This window comes from Carassius carassius, chromosome 30 (assembly GCF_963082965.1).
Source record: "Carassius carassius chromosome 30, fCarCar2.1, whole genome shotgun sequence".
Lineage (NCBI taxonomy): Eukaryota > Metazoa > Chordata > Actinopteri > Cypriniformes > Cyprinidae > Carassius > Carassius carassius.
The window spans coordinates 22340219-22366527 of record NC_081784.1 but is presented as its reverse complement, the minus strand read 5'-3'; the positions used below and the strand labels follow the sequence as shown (position 1 = coordinate 22366527).

The window sequence follows — 26309 nt, the reverse complement described above, 5'->3', positions numbered from 1 at the left end:
AAAAAACCTATCGCGATTTCTTTGATCTATTTTGCGATTTTGATTTTAATCACAATTTTGACACACACATATGCTTTACAGTCATAAATGCATTCAGGATGATTTTGAAACATTTCCAAAAGAAAACCAATTAGAGCTTTATCAAAAAGTTGTAGCATCTCTAGAACCGACATGAGTCAAAATAATCACTATAGTAAAGGTGTAACAAAATTTCTAGACTTATGGCAAAAAGATAAAAATAAATAAATCCTGTGTCCAGGGACTTTTTTTTCTTTTTTGCCATGCATTGTTCACAGAGCTCATTAATTGTAGCGGTGCCTCAGGTGTTGAAATAGATTTGTTATACATTATACAGGTTCACACGTTTGCAGTGTGAATACAGTATGTGTAAGCAGTGCAGAAGCAGCAGCGAGAGTGCGTTATTGTAACGCGAAAGCACATTAAAATAATGCGCGAGCGCAAATCTCTCTGTTCGCACGCAGATTTCCTTTGCTCTGTCACAAAACCAGACACGCGTGCTCCGATACACGCTGCTCTCGCCCAGAGAGAGTGCGCGCACTTAAAATGCTTTTCCTCTCAATTAAACTACATCCTGTGCACTCACAACTCTATGCCCATGTGCTAGATATTAATTATTTTCGCACGTTTTTATTTCTAGCCTTTTACCATGTGCAGTCTAAACCCTCTGATCCGTTAACATGGGCTCGGAAAAAAGGCGCATCACATACAGTGTTTGAACCTGGAGTTACGTAGGCATATGCCCAGTCTGTTGGATCGGATAGCATACAGCGGGAGGTCAGGGCCGCGGAAAATCGTGTGATTTAGAAATCGCACACGCTCAAATCGTGATTTTATGATGCACAGCCCTAGAATGAGCTGGCTAGAAAATAACTCGGGCTGGCACCGCTCAGCAAAACGGGAAAACCAGATCCAGCCAGAGCTCGGCAGCGGGTAGACAGTCAGCGGAGCAAGCATTCAGGAGGAAACATGTTGACAGCCATTTATGTTGACCTTGTTGACAGACATTTATGCATGTTTGAATTTGTTGTTCTGTAGCATATGCAGCAAAAATATAAATTGATGGTTTATTCTTAAACCAATCGGCGAGCTTGAATAGTGGAAGCATAGTTACAGTTTAATATTTATTTTTTGTTATTTAATTATATATATGAAATGATGTTATTATTGTTATGACGTAAAAATTTTTACATATATTAACAATATTATTATTTATTTTAATAGTAAGTGGCGGCCCACCTGCAATACCACCACGACCCACTAGGTCACAGGTTGAAAACCACTGCTCTAGACGTATGACAAAAAAAGGTTTCTATAGGGTTTTTGTTTTGTGTTTTGCTGTCTTTTTTGTGTTTAATTTGTTTTATTTTTGTGTGTGTGTGTTTATTTATTTCCTTGGGTTGTCTTTTTTTTTATGTATTTGTGTTTTTGTAATTTGTGTTGTGTTTTTTCTTTTGCTTTTGCTTTTTAGTGTTTTTATGCATTTTGTTTTGTGTTGTTATTTGGTGTTTTGTTTTTGTGGGTTTTTTTATGCGTTTTACTTTGGGTTGTGCTTTTAGCTTATGTTTTTTAGCTTTTTTTTCTCTTCTCTTCTCTTGTATTTTTTTGTTTGTTTGTATGTTTGTTTTCATGCTTTGTTTCATGTTTTTTTTTATGCTTTATGCTATTAATAACACCCATTAAGCTTTAGCACATGTTATGTAAAGCAAAACATCCCGTAATCTTGAAGGGCAAAAATGTTGCCAGATGTTCTGCATTGCCTTGAGATATCAGTATCAATATCAATTTTTCTACAGCTCAGGTGATCATATGACCTTGTAGATACATGTCTATCAGCAACCGATGAATTTAGATTCTCAGTAGACTTCTTTCCAGATTATCAATTTCTGAAACCCCAATTCTGGGTGCAGTTTTGTTTCATCTTGAAATAAAAGCCACAGGGCAAGAAGCCCTTCAAAGACGTAACTCTAATTCTCCTGGGTCCACAGTCTCTAGGCTCGGCCCAAATCCAGCCCTGGGCTCTGAATGGGCCTTGAGAAAGTTTCTTATCTGGAGGAAGCACACTGGAGCAATGACTGGCTTCCGACCCCCCAGCGTGGAGCCGCTCTGTTCTGCATGTCCTTGTCCAGTCCACCTCCCTCCTGAAGCTCTGCCAGATCTACTGCAGGACTCAACCAAAGTCTGGCACCCCATCCAAATTTCAGTGGTGGTATTGCCGACCATGTAGGGATTTAGTTTTTTTTTTTTTTCAAATGATGACTTAATCAACTATCTTTTATCATGTATAATATATACAGCAGGGTCTACCAGTTAGCAATGCAGTTCTTTCTGTGGTCTTAATCTTTTGGACCCCACTGTATTATTTTATGCTTTTTGCGTCAAAAATCAAGCACACATGTATTAGAGAGTGTCTGCTATGTTTGTACTGTATCTTCACATTGCCTTACATAAGTTTATGTATTTTTAGAAGCATAACCACAAATATTGGCCCCTTCCCATGGGTTTCTCACAGATGTGAGTTTTCCACATAACAGCTGGAGTTTGTCTCTTTAAATTGAAAGACTGCACAGATTTAGTGCTGTCAAACAGCAAGGCATTGTGGGTGTCTGTGTGTCACTCTATGTGGGTATTTGATTTGTGTGTATATGTGTGTGGAGCTGAGGGCAGTGACAGAATGGAGGTCAGTGTTGTTGGGAGGGTTCGGATTAGCAGGATGAAGTTGCTGTTGTTTATTTTGGACGTCAGCCAGGAACTTAAGAGCCAGAACAAAACTAGCGAGTGTGCGCACGCTCACATGCACACATGCATTCTCAAACTCTTGTGTTTGTGCCCCGTTTCAGCCTGTACCGCTGCCACAGAGACGACAGACGTAGACAGACTGATGGACAGTTGGTATCTGAAGTCACTGGGCGGCTTCATTAGCGTGGTAACATCAGACGGAGACATGATCTTCTTGTCAGAGAACATCAACAAATTCATGGGTATCACACAGGTGAGTTTGAATGAACACAGGCCCAGAAATGAATCACTATTCAGACAGATACTCACCTTTTGTCCTGTTATTATTAGCTGTTTGTCTGTTTAGCCTTCATTTCCTCTGGGTGCACTTAATCATAGGCAGACGAGATGCCATTATTAACCGCAGCACAAGCCCGTTTCCTTCAAGCACTGTATGGGAGGAAGGATGTGTCACTTTTTTCGTACCCTTGCAAAGCTCTTGGACTTATCTTGTGCCTGGCAATTGCTTCCTTGCACATGGTTGCTGTTTTGTAGAACTGTGGCCTGTTATCTGTTTGTTATCTGATAAACTGCTACTATGACAAAGATTAAAGATCCATAGTCCTTGTGAATCACAGGAACATGCCCAGGTCATATTTCACTACATAAAAAAAAAAAATGCATATGTACATTTACATAATGCTAAATGTTCTCAGTGATGTAAAATAAATTGTGGTATATTATGGAAAAGAATATTTATACTTTATGGTAGCATTTGATATAGGATTTGTGTTTGCAATATATAATTCTTGTTATATACACTATCATTCAAACATATGGGGTCTGTAAGATTTTTTTATGTTTCAGAGATGTTCCACCAAGGCTGCATTTATTTATTTTATTTCATAAAAGAAAAAGATATAAATGTAAAAACAGTAATATTGTGAAATAGTATTACAATTTGAAATGACTGATTTCTATTTGAATATACTGTATTTTAAAATGTCAATTATTCCTGGGATTTATTTAGCGTGACACGATCCTTCAGAAATCATTCTGATTTACTGCTCAAGGAACATTTCATGTTGTGTTGTTTATGAAGTGCTGTGAAGAAACTGTGTTGTTGTTGTTTTTTCAAGCTTCTTTGGTGAATACAAAGTTGAAATAAGCAGCAATTATTAGCAATAGAAATCTTTTGTAACATTATAAAAGGTTTTACTATCACTTTTAATAAATTTAATGCATCCTTGCTGAATAAACCTTTTAATTCCTAAAATAATAATAATAATAATTCTTACGGATCCCAAACCTTTGTGTTTTAGTGTAATATACCGTAATGACCGGTTTCATGAGATTCACCTGTGATGGAAAGTAGATAGTTTCCCATGTAATGCAATGACAGCACCTGCATGTCTTTCTCTGTAGGTGGAGCTCACAGGGCACAGCATCTTTGATTTCACTCACCCCTGTGACCACGACGAGATCCGCGAGAACCTCAGCCTCAAAGCCAGTATGTCACTTCTGTTTATTCAGCTTCACCAGCTGCAAATCCTGCTATGTGTAGACAAAGCATGTTTGAGAATGCCAGAGAACAGCCAATCAAATACAACTAGAGATATGGATATGGAGAGGAATCTGTTTTCAAATCGGTGTTAAATTGTGTTAAATGGCTGAAAACACGATCACACATAAGTATATGTATGTGAATCACAGGTTTCAAGCCTTTTCAGTTTCAGTTCAAACTCTGAATTACCTTCTAAAAGCTTATGAAAGCATTTTAAACGCGCAGTATGGAATTTTTGGCCACCAGGGGTCACTCAATCAAAACAATAACATGAGACGTACTTTGATGACGTCGGGAAAGAGCGTAGGCTCATGGGAGTTGTTGTTCATTGGAACACACACTCTGTCGCTCCCCACATTCCTCACTCATTTTAACTGAGGCCGGCGACACACTGGATGCGTGGCGCAAGCGTCTAAGCTGCGTGGCGTGTCAGTTTTTAATTCGGCTCCCATGTTATTAGGTTAGAGCTTGCAGACTGCCTGTGTGAGACGCGTGTCTCAGGCGCGGCTCGAGCCGCGCGGAAAACGTGTGCATGCTAGAAATAGAACCGACGCCTATTTTTCACGCGACATGCGCGCGTGTTGGAAGCGTTTCCAGGCAAAATATAATAGGAAAATATGTTTATATGTAATTTTGTACACAAATACATATTAATTCATGACATTTTGATGTTTGAAAGTCTATAGGTTGACATAAATTCAGATACAAATGTAATTTAAAAAAATAAATAAATAATTATCGATTTTCAAATATTGCACCTGTCAAACATAAGTCTATTTTGCCGTCAATACTGTTGACGGAGTCCTTTTTAGTAGGCTTTATATTTATGTTCAACATGAAGTATAGATATTGTTGTCATGAAGACAAGAGCCTGGTCTGTCGGCGGTCTCCCTCTATGTCACCTACAGCAGCAGCAGCCTAGTATTTTGACAATCATGTATTTTCGAACGGAGAGATATATGAATTATCAGACCCCTATCAAATCAATATTCCATCTAGCTAGTAGTAATATATGTTAAAAAAACACGGTTGCCTTTCGTTAATAATTATAATTAGGCTACGTTTATACTATGATATCGAACAAGATAGTGAACTGCATTTGAAGCTACTTTATCCAGCTAGATATAGAACACATGTAGATTTACATTATACTATACATGAGAGCTAGTCCGTCTGCGTTTTACACAAGACATCATCGTTTCACAAAATATACGAATAGATATAACGTTAGTTAGCTGAATGGATGCATACCTGTTTATTAGGATGCAAGCATCTCTCTGTAGTTTCAGCTTGTCACGAAGCTCTCTCTATCTTGGAAATGCAACTCCAATATTTACCCGTGTCTCGTTTCTTCTTCGTCCCAAAACCTTCTCGGGTCATTTATTTCACCCGTACGTTTGCGCTTCACAGAACGTGCAGGCAAAGCATAATCATGATCCATAACTAAGTTATTGATTGAGGTATAAATACGAATATAAACAATATAAATATAAAATATAATAGTCTCGATCAAGGCTAGCTACTACTTTTTCTTCTTCGTCTCGTCTTTGCTTCTGTTCACCTTTGTATTTGGCGGTTCCGCAGGAAGTTAGATAAACTAGAGGGGTCAAAGTTTATATGATGCCATAGACGGGCGACAAAACGGAAATAAAGAAACGTGCCGTGTCTTCTAATTAAACTATAATTTTCTCCGGATTTTAAAGTTCGTGGAAACTGTCGGGATAATGTAAGTACACAACAAAAAAAAATATATAACATAGATATAGTGATATCTGCTATTTTTAAAGCAGAAAAATTACATATTGTGCCTTTAACATTCCAAACTGAGTTCAGCATGGGCTCTGAGTGTACTGTAAAATTCACTCCACATGCTTTCCTATGGGATTCTTTTTTTCTTTATGAAGATGGATTGGACTTTAATGGTTTTAGCTGTTGAGAAAAATGTTCTTATCACTTCTGCAAACAGACTTTCATACATACCAAAACAAGTATGTAAAGGCCTAATGTGTAGAAAACACATGGTTTCATAAGAAAGGATTAGTTATGTAAAGAAATAACAATCATCTGCGTCTCCATTATTTGACCTCCACACTTTCCTACCCCTCTTTGCATGCCTCTTATGACCTCTCACCCCTGAGGTCAAGTTACATTGGCAATTTCAGGTGGTTTCCCTCATCACCCTCCTCGTTTGAGGATCAGGTGGTCACCTGTGTCATGTGTCTAAACGCAAGACGCATGCTGCTCTTTACCAGGGATTGTTGCATTTTCATTTGATTGCATTTTAAAAGATTCATTAAATTGTTAATGTTTTTGCCTTCATTTGATTACTGCCGATCTTGATGAATGATTTAATGCAAATTTAAAATCCAGAAAAATGAAAACAGGCAACACATAAATAATAATAAATAAATAAAAAACTATGATTAGACATTTTTGATTATCTATGTAATTAAACCATTAAAACGTAATTTTTAAATATATATATATTATATTTTCCCTAAATCAATATAATGGATTTCAGAGGGCCCTATAAATGTACAATTTAATAAATTGTGATTAAATTGAATAAGTTTAATGATTTCAGTTATTTAGACAAGCTTTTTTATTACTGAAATCTAAATAAAGCCATTAAAATTGAATGGATTTTTAATGGCACCCAATGTTGTTTTAATTTTTGTTTAGACATGCCTTAAGACCTTAAAGTAGAAAAAAAGAAGAAGAAAAATTACTTTGTTAAAAAAAAGTGTGTGTGTGTATATATATATATATAATTATAAATTATACATTATATTATATATAAAATACACAAACTGTTTTTTGAACACTTCTGCACAAACACAAAGGAAAGGCTAATGGCAAACTGCTCGCTAAGAACAAGACGTGCATTAATTGTTCAAACAGTCATATTTTGCTTCAGCTTGTGATTCTGCTTGGTTTTAGCTTACACATTTATTTTAATAAAAGTGATCGTATTGAAAGCTGAAAGTGCTGCAAGATGTTTTGGAATTTGATAACCCAAGAAAAAATACTTGTGTTGAGTGTAGGCTTCTGTTTGCATGGAAGGAAAATGCTAGGAATGTTTTCCTGGGATTTTTGTCTAAACTGAGACACTCTTTACATTTGTGTGTGTGTGTGTGTGTTAATTGGCAGGCACTGGAAAGAAAGGCAAGGAGCTGAGCACAGAGAGGGATTTCTTCATGAGAATGAAATGCACAGTCACGAATCGCGGGCGCACAGTCAACCTCAAGTCAGCCAGCTGGAAGGTGAATAACTTCTCTTTACGATAAGCGCTGACCTGGAGTCAGATGTCGTGTAGCTCATAAAGATGACGGTTGTTCTTTCAGGTGCTGCACTGCACAGGGCAACTGAAGGTGTGTAACGGCTGTCCCACACGAGTGCTGTGTGGATTTAAAGAGCCACCACTCGCCTGTGTGGTCATGATGTGCGAGCCCATTGCCCATCCATCAAACATTGACACACCACTCGACAGCAAGACCTTCCTGAGTCGCCACAGTATGGACATGAAGTTTACTTACTGCGATGACAGGTACAAACACACCTTCTTGGACTAAATGTACAGTATAAGAGTTGTGTTGTGGATTGACACTCATGAATGTTAAAAGTAAACACACATCCTGTTGGCAATTTATGACACCAGACACCGTCAATAGAGGGTACTCTTAAGATAAATAAATCATTCATTCATTCAATAATTCGCCAATGAAAGGAGGTGCTTAACCTGATTGTCCAACTTCTAACCATATACGAGCTTCTTTATTTTCAGTTTATGTGAGGTTTGTTATTTTGAAACACTGTATGTTTAATGAATTCAAATGAATGTATTTGTGTGATATCAATAAACAGGTTAAAATATGATAGTAATTTATTAGTTTATGTACATTAAAATGGCAAATAAAAATAACAAATTTCTAAAGTTCTTCTATAAAATAAAATTTATATAAAACATATTTAACATTTATCTACAGTGTTTTAACATCCATAAACACCAGAGAGAGAGGAAAAAAATATTAATGCATTGGTAACTAGATAATACATTCATTATAATATATAATATATATATATATGTCATGTCATTGACCTGCACACATGGATATTCGCTGGTTTGTCAGCAAAGCTTACATGAGGAACTGGAAAAAAAGGGAAAAACATTATATTAAGGGCTAGATGAGACTTGTTTAATGGAAGTAATAATTGCTTAAACGCTGAAATGTTCTGCAGTAGTTTTTGAAAGCGTGCCCTGCTTTCTACAAGAGCCTAGACTTATGTCACCTTGAGAATAAGAGCAAGATAGAGTCATTTAATGTATTCAAAAACCCATCCAGTGGTAATTATTGTCATTATTGTGATGGTAGTTCACACAAATTCAGAGAAGATTGGACTAAAACATGATTATTACATTTTTGGAGCACAGCATCTATGGAAAGATCTGGAATGGGGACCAAGTCCTTAATTCTGTGTGTGTGTGTGTGTGTGCGTGTGTGTGCGTGTGTGTGCGTGTGTGTGCGTGTGTGTGCGTGTGTGTGTGTGTGTGTGTGTGTGTGTGTGTGTGTGTGTTAGAAGTGGTTAGTTCAATGACTGGTGAATAGAAGGCTCTTTAATGAACAGAAGCCACACACACACACACACACTCAGTGACATGCAGCTGTCTGCCATTATGTAACTTCAATACAAGGATCAGCTCAATACACTAAACACACACTTTCAGAACTAAAAAATACTTGTGTCACATTCATTACACAAAATCACATAACTGTTACACGGAGAGGGCTTAAACACATTATCACAGTAACTGGAACTGTAAAGTAAAATTAAACAAAAAGGCCTTGAAGCATGTTGTTTCTATAAATAGGCAGCAATATAGAAAGGCACAATATAGTAAGACAACAAGTTGTTGTTAACGTAAATTATAATTATTCACCCCAGAATCCGTATGAAACTCCATTCCTTGACAAACCAGCCAGACAAATCACAGGAAATGGATCATTATTAAATTGGCTTAAAAAATACTTAGCCTGTGCAGATCAAAGAAAATAGCTGAGAGCTTTTGTGCAGTTGTGTGTGTGTGTGTGTGTGTGTGTGTGTGTGTGTGTGTGTGTGTGTGTGTGTGTGTGTGTGTGTGTGTGTGTGTGTGTGTGTGTGTGTGTTAATGTTAACTGCCTCTCACTTTTTCCAGAGTCACTGAGTTGGTGGGTTACAGTCCTGAAGATCTTCTGGGCCGATCGGCGTATGAGTTCTATCATGCTCTGGACTCCGAAAGCGTCACCAAAAGCCACCAGAACCGTACGTGTCATTCATTTGCACCCTTGTATCAAAGCCTTGTGAAAGAAAACCAGAAACCCTTTCTTTTTCACAACTCAAGCATGTGTTATTGGGAAATAATTGACCGTATAAAAAAAAAAAAAAAAAAAGAAGAAGAAGAAAATCACATCCACGTGTATAATCATATGACTGCTAGACACAACACACACTCTTAGCATGGCCTTGATGGGGACGAGGATTAGAGAGTGTGATCCTCTTCTGAGAAAGAGCAGTGGATCAGGTCAGCACAGGTGGTGAGGCCTGCGTTCCCAAGGTTTACTGTTTCAACCCTTCAACACGCGCTCGGAGTGTAACTGCGATCTGATATCTGCTACTTCACAGCAACAGTCTGTATGTATACACAGATACGCAGACACACAAGGACACTTTTGCACTTGCTTTCTTTCAGAATGCATAAAGCTGCTGACCTCTTTTCCCAGTGGTTTCATAATAATACTCTGAATCCTGTTCAATGTGCTTTGTCTAATTAAACCTTTTGGTGAAAAGCAGTTTATTCAGAATTGCATGCGTAAACTGTTCCTTCTACATCACAGATATTACTGAAATAGGTGTCCAGAAGCTCTTTTTAAAATAATAATACTAATGATAACGGAATGGCCCACACTTTTTTTTACAAGTCAGAAATTAGTACTTTTTTAATATTTAGTACTTAGAGATTAGTACTTTTTATTCAGCAAGCATGCATTTAATTGATCAAAAGTGACAGTAAAGACATTTACAGTATGATGTTAAAAAATTATATTTCAAATATTTGTGTCATAGTTTTCAAAAAAATATTAATCAACTGTTTTCAACATTGATAATACTGGTGTAATGATGATGATAAATTCAGCTTTGCATCACAGGAATAAAATACATTTTATTTCATTTATTACATTTTTTTGACTTAAATTGTAATAATATTTCATATTACTGTTTTACTGTAATTTAATCAAATAAACAGCCTTTATGAGCATAAGAGACTTATTTCAAAAACCTCAAGCTTTTGAACGATTGTGTATATTGTAGTGAATTATTAATCTAAACATTATTAAATAATTATAAATTATTACAAAATATATAAACAAATAATGTACAAAGAAAATCTTTTGGATTTTGATTTTTTTTTATCATCATAAATTTGTTTCTAAAAAAAAGTATTAATACTATTTCCACAGTTCAGAATGATAATAAACTTATAATAAAAAGTATGGGAATTTCTTACTGGAAAAAAACAAAAACAGAACTACAATTAGATTGGATTAAGTAATATGTGTGTACTCTATATACAGAGGTCTCTAGCCCCCACACCCCATTGAAACAAATTGCATTTCACATGCATGTTTGAGATATGAATACGATTCAAAAGAGCCTTATTGGACTGAATGAGCGGAGCAGCCTTTAGGACATCTTGAACCCCATTAGGGGTGACAGAGGAGATAAGAACACAGCTACGGTGCTCCTCCGCTGGGCCAGGTGTCCCAGATTGCTGGATGTGGATAGGCTTCTGTCCACTGGGACGTTAACATGTAATTAAAGTCTTACAGTGTGTAGAGGAGAATAAAAAAAAAGTGTTGATCTGGATTAGGCTTGTTGAGAGTGGAGCTGCCACGTGACAGTTGTGAGTTTCCGCTTATTTGTCCATTTCTTTTCTAATCAGTTTTGAATTTTCTGTTTCCCAGTCCACTCACTGATGAGGGAAACGTTGTTATGCAGTTCGTTTTATTACAAAACTTGCACCTGGTTACATCTCTTCTGTAAACTTTTTCTATTGTTTTCCATCATAAAATATCACAAAAGCAAAAAAGGCAAAGAAAATCAATTAAATAGGAACATAAAACAAACAGGCAGTATGAACCTGCTCTGTTGGCAACATATATCTATTGTTTCATAAATTAAAATAACAAGCATGCCAACTCAAGTTTCCTTTATAGCACATATAATACAGACTGTGCCAAAGCAACTTCACAGACATAAACAGGAAAAATAGCAGAATCAATGAAAGCTCAGCTATGGGCAGACAATAAAGTCATCTGAATAGTCTTCAAAATAGTCTTGATAGTTTTAATCAGTAAGAATGCATTCAATTTATCAAATGTGACAGTAAAGATATTTATCATTTTACAAAAAAATGTAAATTTCAAATAAATGCTGTTCTTTTGAACTTTCGGTTTATAAAAGAATCCTAAGAAATGTTTCTTGAGCATCAAATCAGCGTATTAGAATGATTTCTGAAGATCATGTGACACTGAAGACTGGAGGAACGATGCTGAAAATTCAGCTTTGCATCACAGGAATAAATTACATTTTAAAATATATTCAAATACAAAAACCGTTCATTTGAATTGCAAAAATATATCACAATATTACTGTTTTTTTTTTCTTTTTCTTTACGGTTTCAAATAAATGTAGCCTTAATGATCTTCTTTAAAAACTTCTTACAGACCCTTAACTTTTGAACTGTAGTGGATGTATATATATAAAAAAAAACAATCATTTTGCTATTTTTAAAAACCATTCGTAAGGAGGAGAAAGCCATTTCACTACATGGATATTTTTTCAACAGCTCAACAACAAGATGTTTTATTTAAATTGTTAGGTGATATTTAGGAAGGACCGAGCTTGCTGGCCTCCTCTTGGAACCTCTGGCTTTCTATGCGACTTCCTTTACGACTGTGTCAATAAAATCCCAAGGCTTTCTACGGCAACGTGGCCGTCCTGCAGAGCAGCGCATGCACAGGCCAGGGATGAACCGCATGACCCAGAACCAGTGCTTTCCCACGGCAGATCTGGACCGAGTCCAGGGCGAACGTGCCATGGAGACAGACTGTCAAAACTCAGATCAGCAATCCCTCATTGTCTGCGTCTCTCTGTTTGTCCTGTTGCTTATGTTAGCTTTCCCTTGATGGGTCCGGCTGTCTGTCCCGGTTGATGTTATAGCTACCCAAGACCCTCTTAGAGATCCTCAAACCAACATGTCTAATGCCTGAGAAAACATTTGGACCAGACATTAAATCAAAACGTCTGTACAAAAGTTAGTTTTAGGAAATGCATGTGTTCTCATGTTGTGCTATATTCTCCTCTTCCCTCACTAGTGTGCACTAAAGGCCAGGCGGTGAGCGCTCAGTACAGGATGTTGGCTAAGACCGGGGGCTATGTGTGGGTGGAGACCCAGGGTACCGTCATCTACAACAGTCGCAACTCCCAGCCCCAGTGCATTGTGTGCGTGAACTACGTGCTGAGGTAAGGCAAAAAAATGAAAGGTGACAAAGCTTGTGATGTGATGTTTGTACTGCATCTGCAGACTAGAACTTTCTGTTCTCTGCTCATCGACGCTTGTAATCCAATAAAAGACAAAAAATACAACTTAAAAAGGATAGTTCATCCAAAAAAATGTACTCGTTTTCGAAGCTGTATGCCATTATTATTTCTGTGGAACACAAAGGGGAAAAGTTGATGAATGTTCACACTGCTCTTTTGAGGCATGGCTCGGTGTAATGCGCATGCTTGTGACTTTACTGTTACACTACAGTGTTGTTTATACAGTGACACGAGAGGCTGTCAGTCTTAGTTTGTGCTCTCTTTTCTTAGTGACGTCGAGGAGAAGTCCATGATCTTCTCTACGGACCAGACTGAGTCTCTGTTCAAGCCTCAGCACTTGAACCGTTTCTTCAGTCCATGCAAAGGTGGCTTGGACAGCGAGCCAGGAGAAATGCTCTTCACCAAACTCAAAGAGGAGCCTGAAGATCTCACCCAGCTGGCACCTACACCTGGTGACACCATCATCTCTCTTGACTTTGGTGAGAACAGTCTTCAACCACACAGATGGTTACCTACAATACAAATCTTCATCTGCTCAACTCTTTCCTCTTTCTTTCAGGTAACTCCCAGTATGAGAAGCACCCGATGTACAGTAAAGTGTCTGCTGTCTCTCACTCTGTTCATGATTGCCACAAGACGAGTTATGCTGGAGACATTGCCAAGATGGCCGCCACTTTCTCTGTGCCTCAGGCTTCGCCTCCCAGCAGCTCAACTCCCAGCCTCAGCAGCTGCTCTACGGTAAACAGAAATAAGACCAATAATCTTCCCATAGCCACATGTTGTGTCTGCATGTGAACTTTGATTACTGTACAGTATGTCATCATAGAGTATGTTATATGTTGAACAGCCCAGCAGCCCTGATGATTACTACACCTCAGTGGACAATGACCTGAAGGTGGAGCTGACTGAGAAACTATTTTCCTTGGACACACAAGAGACAAAGACTTCCTGCAACCAAGAGGTTAACCAATATTCAACCTGTAATATTAATTATGCTTTGTTTAATATGAAGTATGCAGTACTCTTTAACATTTAAATGGAAATACGTCACTCAGATTATAGCTGGCTAAAATTTCTAAGAAACATTTAAATATGTAATTTGAAAAGGATGATATCATATTGTTATTATTTTTTTAATTGCCTGAATATTTAAACTGTTCTGAAGGTACTTTGAAGGAGTTCCCATATATGCAGTGCATTTGTTATCTGCCTTTCCTCGGCCGAGTCCAACTCATCCATTTAAAACATAAATTTGTATTTGTATGATAAGTATTTGTATGATTTGGTATGATAAGATTGTTAGGAAGACCATTGACACCAGTCAAAGTGAATGCAAACATCTTTTGAGCAAACACATTTTTAAACAAATTAAAGTTTTATTTTTTTTTATCTTTTAAACAAAATTCTTGTTTTGATTTTATTAGATTATTATTTCTATTATTATTATTTCTTTTTTATCTAATCAAGTTCCTTTTAGACACATTTGAGTGTTTTGGTTTGTTTGGGTTTATTTTGTGCTTTGTTTTCTGTTTTATTTGTTTGATTTATGGCTTGTTTCAAAAACAGTGTTTTTTTGTTTTGTTTTGTTTTTTTTGGAAGAAAAAAAAATACTGTTCAAAAGGTCTTTTATCTTCCAGAGAAATATTGATTCCTCATGATCCTTTTAATGTCCACATTTGATTAGTTAAAAACACAGTCAGGTGTTATAAAATCTGTTCTGACCTTTGACCTCTCCCCATGACCTTCCAGACTGACTTGAGTGATCTGGACTTGGAGACTCTGGCTCCCTACATCCCCATGGATGGTGAGGACTTCCAGCTCAATCCCATCTGCCCGGAGGAGCCGTCATCTGAGATCGGGGCCCTGGGAACCAACCAGCAGAGCTTCAGCAACATCACAAGCCTCTTCCAGCCCTTGAGTTCCCCTTCAGCAGCCCACTTCCAGCCCAACATGAGTTCAGGAGGGGACAAGCAGAGCGTCAGTGGAGGCTCTGTGGAGTCCTGGCCATCTGTACCCTACAGCAGGGGCCCCATACAGATGCCTCCCTACCATGATCCCGCCAGCACCCCGCTGTCCTCTATGGGAGGCCGTCAGAAACTACAGTGGCCGCCTGATCCTCCGTTACACAGCAAGGCTGGGATGATGGATCCTTTAGCTGCAAAACGCTCTTGCCAAACTGTGCCAGCAAATCGAATGGCATCTTATTTGCAAAGGTAATTCCGCATATTACAGGGTGTTTCTCTTGGTTCGGTCTTATAAAATAACATTTGACATGCTGCTGTCTTTACATTTGCATTAAATGACACCTGCGTCTGTTTCACAGGCCCATGGAGAACTTTGTGCTGAACTACAGAGATATAAGTCCAGCTCGACTTGCTCTCGCTAACAATTTCAAGCGTTCGTTCACACAGATGACAATGGTTCGTTCATATTTAACTTTAAATGTTTTTAAAATATCTGAGCAATGATGCTGAAAATACAACTTTGTGACACAGGAATAAATTACATTTTAAAATATATTAAAATGGACAACCGTATTTTGAATTGTAATAATATTTCACAGTATTACTGTATTTCCTGTATTTTTGGTCGAATATATGCAGCCTTGGTGATCAAAAGAGACTATCAAAAATATTTAAAAAAGTAGTGTATAATGCAATAAATTATTCATCGAAACATTAATAAATAAATATTAGTTGTATTTACAAAGAAAATTGGTTAGGTTCTTTTTTATGCTGTTTTGTTTAGCATTTTTCCCCTCTAAAATTGTCTTTACCATTAGGTTGGTGATAATATTTCTGTCATTATAATAGAGTACGCTTATAAAGGTAGTTGTATTTCAGTATTTATTTTTATTAAAATGCAGTAAGTAAAAAAAAAAAAAAAGATAGAAGGGGAGAGAATTTGTAAATTAACTGGCTAACTGTCCTGCAAATAATGATCTATTTAAATAAATAAAATGACATGGCAAACTTAGTTTTTCAAATGCACACACTTCCAGTCAAAAGTTTGAATACTACACATTTTTTTGTTTGTATTATTTTTAGTACTAATATTTTTTATTCAGTTTAGAATGATAATAAATCCATACCAAAAAGTATGGGAACTTAAAAAATAAATAAATAAATACCTTTATAAATTAAATCAAGTGTATCCAAAGATTTTAGTTTTTTTAGTTTGACATTTTTCTATTGGGTGATTTTTGTGTTTAAACAGCATGTCTTGTAGTCACTGCGTGCTATCTGTTGTGTTTTAGAGTGAGACGTCCTCCACAAAATCACAACACCCAATGTGGAAGAGACTTCGAAATGAGAGCTGTGCCGTCATGGACAGGAAATCACTCAGCACTAGCGCTTTGTCAGGTACCACACTGAAAACAGATTATTAGTAGCACATCAGCCATGAATCTGGAGAGAAATCTCCACCAGTCAGAGAATCGAAAGAACAACTCCCATGAATCACTATAAATGACGTCTCCTCATTCTGTCAGACTACTTGTAGTTGTTCGCACTCTTGTACCTCAGATAGGTTTTTGCTTTAAATCAAAGTTTGTAAAGTTGTGATTCACCTTGTAGCTGGTCGGTTTGGTTCATGGTTTAAAAAAATCCTCAAAACCTTTTTTTAGCAGATGTATTGCAGACAAAACCAGCACCAATTGTGAATCAAATGTATTTCTATCTAGACAAAGACATGGCCCACGATGGAGGCATGGACCACCAGCACAGGAAGACCCAGTATTCGGGGAATCAGTGCTGTAACTTCAGACAGTTCAACATGCAGCCTTCCTCTAAAATGAATGGTGAGCTCTGAACCGACACAGGCTCACATCTGCTCTTACATACGTCATGCTATGTGGCTGCTGATTCTCAGAACCGCTTGTGTTTGCAGGAATCGCGAGTCGTCTCATAGGGCCCTCCTTCGAGACCTACTCTCTGCCTGAACTGACGCGTTACGACTGCGAGGTCAACGTCCCGTTGCAAGGCAGTCTTCATTTGCTGCAGGGCAGTGACCTCCTAAGAGCATTAGACCAGGCCACTTAGACCGGTTTCACCACAGAAATGCAGTCCCACTTCCCCCTGACCCTAACGCTCATCTCATAGCCACCATCCTGACAATAAGCATCCCAGCTTCGGCACATCCCACAAACCCCCTCTCATAGTCATATCTACCTGAGAGCATACATGACAAATGTAGCTTTGATTCTATTTTTATTGTCTACATCTTCATAAATTATATACATGTACTATTTTTTTAGTTAAAAGAACGTTTCTGCATGAATTTAAGTGTTTTGGAGGAGTTTAAATGTTGCGTTGTGTTTCTCTGCTTGTCAGATCGTTTCAGCAAAGCTGTTTTCTGCATATTCTCCTATTTTTCTCTATCAATGTCAAACGAGAAAAAAAGGAAGAAGAAAAAAAACTACTGTAAGCTACTTGTTTTGAAATGTTCTAATTTCTTTCATTTGATCTAACTTTCCTACCTCTGACACATCACTAAAGACCCCATGAAATCAAAAGGGCCAGTTTTGAGCTCATCTGTATGCTGATGCAGCGGTTCCCAAGCTGTGTGTAGTTCAGTTGTGTGCTTTATTAACAATATTAACAAGAGCCCATCTTCATACACATGCTGCTGTCTCTCCACTCGCACAAACACATTCGCTCTGAGTCCAGAGTTGCCAGATTTCACAAAAATCTACCTGGTATAATATAAAACTAGCTAAAGTCTGCAGGACACCGGCCCTGCAGAACCAAGTTTGGAGACTCCTGATACAGTGACCCTAGTTACTGTGCTTTAGGGATATAGTGTTCTATGATATATAAGAATTAAATACAATTCAATTCTACTAAATTCAGTAATGTATAAGGTAAGATATTCAGTTTATAATGAATAGAATAGTCTATATAAAATACAATAAAATTACATTGCACACAAATTAGTTTTCGTGATTTTTTAAAATGTAATTATGCATTGTTTAATTACACGTATGCTGGCAACCACTGTGCTAGTGTACTCCTCAAAGTTAACCAAATTTGTCCCACACTTTAAAATGTTATCATTTTAAAATATTTCATGTTTTAATATTTGTTAAATCAATTTCTGGGATGAAAATGTCCTCCTCTCTGCAGTCATTATAGTCATCCTTTAATATTTTCACCAGGAAATAGGAAAATAAAGGACAGAAAACTGCTGGCGAGCCGTTTCATGGGGTCTTTATGCCTTATCCTCACTGACCACTTTCAGTGTTCGTTTTTTTGTGTGCCTTTCTTTGTTCGATTAGTGGAAATACTATATTTCTCTGATCTATGTTTATTGCCTTATTGTGGAGACCACTTTAAAAACCTATATTTTTGTCTATTTAGCTGTAAACATACATATTTAAAGGAAGATGCTCTAAGATTTCTACAATAGATTTCTACTTTGATGATAAAGTTAAGCATTTATTTGTCCTGGTACTTTGTCTTGTCTACTCAGTAGATGTGAATCAGAGTCCTTATCAAGGCTGCAGTGCTGGTGTCCTGTGCTCTTTCTTGGTGACTTTTTTGTTTTCTGCATTTTTTTCTATGCATTCAAAAATGCATATTACGATTATTGGCAGGCCAGTACAGTTGGTTCAATTTTTTATTTTTATTTTTATTTTTTTTTTAATAAAACAAATGAGTTTTAGACATGTTATGTAGCATATTGGATCCTTAAAATGAGTTTAATTTTAGTGATTTCTTGCATTGTTTAAAGATGGTGCTTCATGCCGCCTGACCATATGAATACCCATATGAATATAATAACATTAGCTCTTTTTATTTTAAGTTCCCTGACTGAGGTTGTCTTTAAAGTTGAATCATAAAGCATCTAAATTATTTCTTAAGGCTATTAGTTATGACTGTGGCAATATGTAGTAATGGAGCGAGAACTGTGCATGATGATGATGACTCTTCTGCTTCAAAACATATTCGCTCTTTAGATCTTCTGTTAAATTTGAATGTAAATCTAAACCCCTAGTGATAAAAATAAACAGAATGACACATTGCTATGATTTAAAGGTACAAAGATGAGGTTTGGCACACACTCCAGTTTTTAAAGTGCTCAAAGTGTGTTTTGATCGAGGACTGGAGATGTGTTGCTTTATGGTGGATCTGCTGTGTGAGATGGGATCGGAGAGAGTGGCTGTGCTAAGCAAACTAAGCAAAGCTAATTCGGCATAGGAAAGAATGTCACAAAATGTGTCCAGGTCATATTTCACTCCAAAGAAATAATCAATATAATACGTCACAGGATTATAAGACAATTGTGCCCGTTTTCAGCACTATGAAGATTTTATTGCATTATTTGCATTACAGTTACCCCCAAAATTGAAAAAAAAAGCATGCGATTTTTAGTAGTTATTTAAATTTATACTGATTAATTTGTACTTAAAAAAGAAAAAGAAAAAAATTGTTACAATGAGCATCTAATGTACTTATCATTGAGAGTAATGGTAATTACAAAAAACTGAATGAGTATTTAAGGGGGAAAATGTGCAGAATTGTGTGTGTGTGTGTGTGTGTGTGTGTGTGTGTGTGTGTGTGTGTGTGTGTGTGTGTGTGTGTGTGTGTGTGTGTGTGTGTGTGTGTGTGTGTGTGTGTGTGTGTGTGTGTGTGTGTGTGTGTGTGTGTGTGTGTGTGTGTGTGCGTGTCTATGTATGTTTGAGTGTGTGTGTGTGTGTGTGTGTGTGTGTGTGTATACACATATTTCAAACTACATCACACAGACATCTGAATGCTCAAGCCTCGCATAGATTGACACTCCTATCTGCTGCAGTGATAGACATTCACAGTAGACACAATATGAGAGTAGGAGAGAGACCGCTAGTCATATAACACATGCACATCTTTAAGATCATTCTTTACATCTAGGGAGAACTTTATTGTTGTTGGGGGAAATTCTGCATAGTCCCTTAAATAAGCCAGATACATCTAGACTCAATGTGCACATGCTTTTTAACAGTTTCGGTTTTAGTAAATGGCAATAATCCGATATTTAAATTCTTACAGGTGCCTTAAAACAAGCAAATCTAGGTCACTGACCATTAAATAGCTAACACAAAGCCATAAAGCAATGCAGTCCCGTACATATTACTTGAATGTTCAGATATTAATGCCAAAGGAGGAAATGGTGAACCTGTATCTTTCTTAAAGCAGTGCTTGCAGCCATATGAAGATGTTACCGTGAGAGTTGTGCATCTGAATGTGCAGAAAGTTTTGTTCATGTATGTCTGTGTATCTAATACTCTGAAGGTCTTTCCCCAGACAGAGAGCCCAGAACTTTAGATGGATCTGCTCTTATGTGCTCCACTGCATGGTTTTGTGGATTTCTTCAACTTTAAAGACAACATTACATAAATACAGAAAATAGGCATTTTTTTTATAAAACAGAAAAGCAATTACGTACATATTTTAATATGCTAAATGTATATTGATATTATTATGATTATTGTTGACATTACTGTATGGGAAATGTTACCCAATAAGTTGTATCTCTGCACTGATATCTTATTAAAGCGTATCAATCTTCTGTTGATTATCTCTTTGTTTTCATTCATAGCAGAAATATTACTTGTGTGCCATCTGTTTAATCTTTCAGTGCCAGTGCCATGGTACAGTGATGGTATCAGATGGTAATACCATGGTACTCCAAGGCAGGGTCTTTCCATAGTAAAAGTACAAAAACATGGTAATACTCGCAGTTTAGTATCACTCGTGTTTTATAGTGATTTTACCATGTTTACTCCATTCATAAGAGAGATTTAATTGATTTCACAGCTTTAAGTGTAAAAATGTTTACCAGAAATATTAAGTACATCATAGTTTAAGCTTTTACAAGATACCAATGTACAATAGATACATCTATTATCAATGTTAAAACAACAAACATTAATATAGTTTGGAAACCTTTTGCAGTCCCCAGTCACTGTAGTTACTCAGTAATCAGTGTTATTTTAGTACTATTTATATACGGTTTCATATTTAGAATTATTTGTACATTTTAATTTTAGTTTGTTTTAGTAATTTTGTTATGTGCATGCTTTTGTTTTATTATGTGTATTTAGTTTTGCTTTCACTTATTTCATTTTATTTTTTACTAAATTTCATTTCTTTATTTCAATTCATGAAAACTATTTTGATAGCTGTAGTTTTAGCCGACAATAACGACAAATGCGCCTCATCATGTAATATCAAAAAGTATCCATTTCATAATCCATCTTTTTAAAAAAGACTCAACTGTGAGCCGACTGCAACATTTATACATGTTTTAATGATGTAGAAACCTGTTGCAAACAAACGTTCACACCATTCACAGCTCCTGCAACCAACCCTGAATGCCTCTCCACACAACCGTTCACACCATTAACAGCTCCTGCAACCCATCCTGATCACCTCTCCAATCAACCGCTCTCACCATTCACAACTCCTGCAACCAACCCTGAATGCCTCTCCAAACAACTGTTCACACCACTCACAACTCCTGCAACCCACCCTGAACACCTCTCCAATCAAGCGCTCTCACCATTCACACCTCCTGCATCCCCCCTCTCCCCCACACCTGCAATACAGATCAGCGAGGATGCGGTGCGCCAGGTCTTCAGGAAGCAGAAAAGGAAAAAAGCACCAGGCCCAGATTGTGTTACACCAGCCTGTCTGAAATCCTGTGCTGACCAGCTGGCCCCCATCTTCACAAAGATCTTCAACAGATCGCTGGAGCTGTGCGAAGTCCCTTCATGCTTCAAACGCTCCACCATCATCCCCATCCCAAAGAAATCCAAAATTACAGGACTAAATGACTACAGGCCTGTGGCTCTAACGTCTGTAGTCATGAAGTCATTTGAAAAACTGGTGCTGGCCCACCTGAAGGACATCACTGGACCCTTGCTGGATCCTCTTCAGTTTGCCTACAGAGCAAACAGGTCTGTGGACGATGCAGTAAACATCGGACTGCATTATGTTCTGCAACACCTAGACAGACCGGGGACCTATGTGAGGATCCTGTTTGTGGACTTCAGCTCTGCCTTCAACACGATCATCCCAAACCTCCTCCTGCCCAAACTAACTCAGCTCTCCGTGCCCACCTCCGTCTGTCAGTGGATCAACAGCTTCCTGACAGACAGGCAGCAGCTAGTGAGGCTGGGAAAATACACATCCAGCACCCGTACAATCAGCACCGGAGCTCCCCAGGGCTGTGTTCTCTCCCCACTGCTCTTCTCCCTGTACACTAATGACTGCACATCTAAGGACCCCTCTGTCAAGCTCCTGAAGTTTGCAGATGACACCACACTCATCGGCCTCATTCAGGACGGTGACGAGTCTGCTTACAGACAGGAGGTTAAAGAGCTGGCTGTCTGGTGCAGTCTCAACAACCTGGAGCTTAACACGCTCAAAACAGTGGAGATGATCGTGGACTTCAGGAGAAACCCCCCTGCACTCCCCCCACTCACCATCATGAACAGCACTGTGACTGCAGTGGAGTCATTCAGGTTCCTGGGCACCACTATCTCTCAGGACCTGAAGTGGGACATTCACATTGACTCCATTGTGAAAAAGGCCCAGCAGAGGTTGTACTTCCTTCGCCAGCTGAGGAAGTTTAACCTGCCACAGGATCTGCTGAAACAGTTCTACTCCACCATCATCGAATCCATCCTCTGCACTTCAGTAACTGTCTGGTTCAGCTCAGCTTCTAAATCGGACCTCAGAAGACTACAGAGGGTAGTCCGGACTGCTGAGCGAATTATCGGTACAACCCTCCCATCTATTCAAGAACTGTACTTATCCAGAGTGAGCAAAAGGGCTGTTAAAATCACTCTGGACCCCTCACATCCAGCACACTCCCTCTTTGAACTGTTGCCATCTGGTCGACGCTACAGAGCACTGAGCACCAGAACGACCAGACACAGGAACAGTTTCTTCCCTCAGGCAATCCATCTTATGAACAGCTGATAATAACTGTGGGACACACTACACTATTTATATTTATATACACTACACTTTTTATCCAACACACATACTTAGCGTACACGTAAATCTTTTGCACATAATATACATGTACATACATGGAACACACTATACTACTTATATTTATATTTATATACACATACACTTATTTATCCAAACACACATACTTAGCGTACAGTTACAATTTTTCCACATAATATACATGTACATACATAAATGCTCTTTTTAATATACCTGCCATACATTGTCAATTTGTATATTGTCAATCCTTACCCACCTATTTGTATTTTTTATTCCTTATTGTGTTTTTTGTTCTGTCGCTGTTATGTTGCACTGCGGAGCTCTGTCACGAAAACAAATTCCTCGTATGTGTGAACATACCTGGCAATAAAGCTCATTCTGATTCTGATTCTGATTCTGTATAAAACAATTCAGTCCTTTCAAAAATGGGCCTAACAACAAATATGGCATTGATCACCATTAAACTGTGTACGTTCAGCTCTGTCTTAATGGCATGTCATGACTAAACTTGTTTAATTTTTTTAAATAATGGTAGGAGGACACACCTCTTTTCAGAAAAGCCACAATATACAGCTAAATAAAAATAACTGACAGGGAATATAATGTGCTGAGTGGATGGAGAGACTGCACTTCAAATGGAGTTGGGAAAATGGACATACTGCATAACTCTTGGACCCTGATCGCAGACAGGCTTGTCCTAATTGTCCCCACAAGCCAAGGAAAATGTCCTAATAGCCCCAGAACGTTTGCCAGTACAGACACGCTAATTAAAGGAACTTTCCATTAGCAAACTCTGTCCCTCTCAGCCATTACAACCAAAAGAGGCAGGGTTGAAGCCAAAGAGCATGACGGCGACTTCGTAAAAACCACAGACAGCAAGTCTTGTAACAGCAACAATAATGATCCTGTCCGCCATTGCAGGATGCCAAAAAAGGTTGAAAGGCCAGTGCCAAACCCGTTGGTGTCCCTGGCTAAACCGTGAATGTTATCAGCCACACAAATGCACTGAATGTCCTCCACCCTTGCCGCCTGTGGAGTCACTTCTGTACAGAGATGTTTGCTGGACGCTAGCCTAGCCAAACCGCTCTCATTTATTTGTTATTGTCCTTGTTATTTGTTTGGAATATGACGCACATCCCTTCCTCGCTCTCCATCTTCCACAGACAAATGGATACAAATGGAGGCGGCCTCACGCAGCTTCCCGTCTTTGCACAGGTACTGCGTCTGAGGCAGTGTAGCAAACACAACAGTTGGCAGAAAGAAGTCAACCTGAAATGTCTACTATGGAAATCCATTAACAACACCTCGCTTAATGTCTGTTGATCTGAAACGCACATGCTGAGAGCTGCCCAATTCACAGCCTGTTCATTTTCAGTTCCCTTTGATTTTAGAGTCTCAAATATCTGTATATGGACAGCTTTTTTTAAGGTTTTAAACTAGATTAGGTTTTTTTTTTTTTTTAAACAAAGATTATTACAGTGTTTGCAAATAAGCAAAGAAAATGGATACTTTTGGATAAGCTTATATTTTAGACTTTGGTTTTGCATGAATTAAATGTCTGTTGTCAAGACTCTCAATATGTGCTTTGTTTTCTGTGGATGTGAATCAACACACATTATGAAAACATCTTTGAAAGGTAATTGAGGTTGTATGGTTAAATAGATACAGGTGCTTCTCAATAAATTAGAATGTCGTGAAAAAGTTCATTTCTTTCAGTAATTCAACTCAAATTGTGAAACTCAGGTATTAAATAAATCCAATGCACACAGACTGAAGTAGTTTAAGTCTTTGGTTCTTTTAACTGTGATGATTTGGCTTACATTTAACAAAAAACACAAATTCATCTCAACAAATTAGAATATGGTGACATGCCAATCAGCTAATCAACTCAAAACACCTGCAAAGGTTTCCTGAGCCTTCAAAATGGTCTCAGTTTGGTTCACTAGGCTACACAATCATGGGGAAGACTGCTGATCTGACAGTTGTCCAGAAGACAATCATTGACACCCTTCACAAGGAGAGTAAGCCACAAACATTCATTGCCAAAGAAGCTGTCTGTTCACAGAGTGCTGTATCCAAGCATGTTAACAGAAAGTTGAGTGGAAGGAAAAAGTGTGACGACAAAAAAGATGCACAACCAACCGAGAGAACCGTAACCTTATGAGGATTGTCAAGCAAAATCTATTCAAGAATTAGAGTGAACTTCACAAGGAATGCACTGAGGCTGGGGTCAAGCCAATGTTAGGGTTAGGTTCACAGAAGTGTCAAGGAATTTGGATATTCCTCTTGTTAAGCCACTCCTGAGGCGTCTTACCTAGGTTAAGAAGATGAAGAACTGGACTGTTGCCCATTGGTGCAAAGTCCTTTTTTTTTCAGATGAGAGCAGGTTTTGTATTTCATTTGGAAACCAAGATCCTAGAGTCTGGAGGAAGTGTGGAGAAGCTCATAGCCCAAGTTTCTTGAAATTCAGTGTTAAGTTTCCACAGTCTGTGATGATTTGGGGTGCAATGTCATCTGCCGGTGTTGGTCCATTGTTTTTTTTTTGGAAGCCACTGCACTTCATGCTTCCTTCTGCTGACCAGATTTCTGAAGATGCTGATTTCATTTTCCAGCAGGATTAGGCACTTGTCCACACTGCCAAAAGCACCAAAACTTGATTAAATGACCATGGTGTTGTTGTGCTGGACTGGCCAGCAAACTCACCAGACCTGAACCACATAATGAATCTATGGGTTATTGTCAAGAGGAAGATGAGAAACAAGAGACCAAACAATGCAGATGAGCTGAAGGCCACTGTCAAAGAAACCTGGGCTTCCACCACCTCAGCAGTGCCACAAACTGATCACCTCCATGCCACGCTGAATTGAGGCAGTAATTAAAGCAAAAGGAGCCCCTGCCAATTATTGAGTACATGTACAGTAATTTAACATACTTTCCAGAAGGCCAACAATTCACTAAAAATTATTTATTTATTTTCGTTGGTCTTATGAAGTATTCTAATTTGTTGAGATCATGAATTGGTGGGTTTTCGTTAAATGTGAGCCTAAATCATCATGATTAAAAGAACCAAAGACTTAAACTACTTCAGTCTGTGTGCATTGAATTTAATACACAAGTTTCACAATTTGAATTGAATTACTGAAATAAATGAACTTTTACAGGACATCCTAATTCATTGGAAGCACCTGTATGTATGTATGTATGTATATATGTATGTATATATATATATATATATATATATATATAAACATTCACAATGTGCAAATAGATGTAAGCAAAATATTTCTATACATGAGAATACTATTCAATGTATAATGTAGATAAAATCCTAAATTAAAAATTTACAATGTTTATTAAATTTTTATATAACA

The 26309-nt window shown here is 37.8% G+C and overlaps 1 protein-coding gene and 1 long non-coding RNA gene across 2 annotated transcripts in view; both read left to right on the top strand.

Annotated features, from left to right (window-relative positions):
- Nucleotides 1–18952, top strand: part of LOC132110917 (endothelial PAS domain-containing protein 1-like) — a 34423-nt gene extending 15471 nt beyond the window's left edge. The window contains exons 3-16 of the mRNA XM_059518022.1: nt 2859–3010; nt 4162–4246; nt 7451–7563; nt 7645–7847; nt 9495–9601; nt 12715–12862; nt 13211–13419; nt 13500–13678; nt 13788–13901; nt 14690–15153; nt 15264–15360; nt 16197–16302; nt 16623–16739; nt 16829–18952. Of these exons, the coding sequence (XP_059374005.1) occupies nt 2859–3010; nt 4162–4246; nt 7451–7563; nt 7645–7847; nt 9495–9601; nt 12715–12862; nt 13211–13419; nt 13500–13678; nt 13788–13901; nt 14690–15153; nt 15264–15360; nt 16197–16302; nt 16623–16739; nt 16829–16980 (2246 nt within the window). The 3' untranslated portion in view covers nt 16981–18952. The remainder of the gene's footprint in view (nt 1–2858; nt 3011–4161; nt 4247–7450; nt 7564–7644; nt 7848–9494; nt 9602–12714; nt 12863–13210; nt 13420–13499; nt 13679–13787; nt 13902–14689; nt 15154–15263; nt 15361–16196; nt 16303–16622; nt 16740–16828) is intronic.
- Nucleotides 18953–19144: 192 nt separating this feature from the next.
- LOC132110923 (uncharacterized) lies at nt 19145–20485 on the top strand. The gene is made up of 2 exons (XR_009424693.1): nt 19145–19368; nt 19769–20485. It is a non-coding gene; the product is annotated as an uncharacterized LOC132110923 (long non-coding RNA).
- Nucleotides 20486–26309: the final 5824 nt, after the last annotated feature.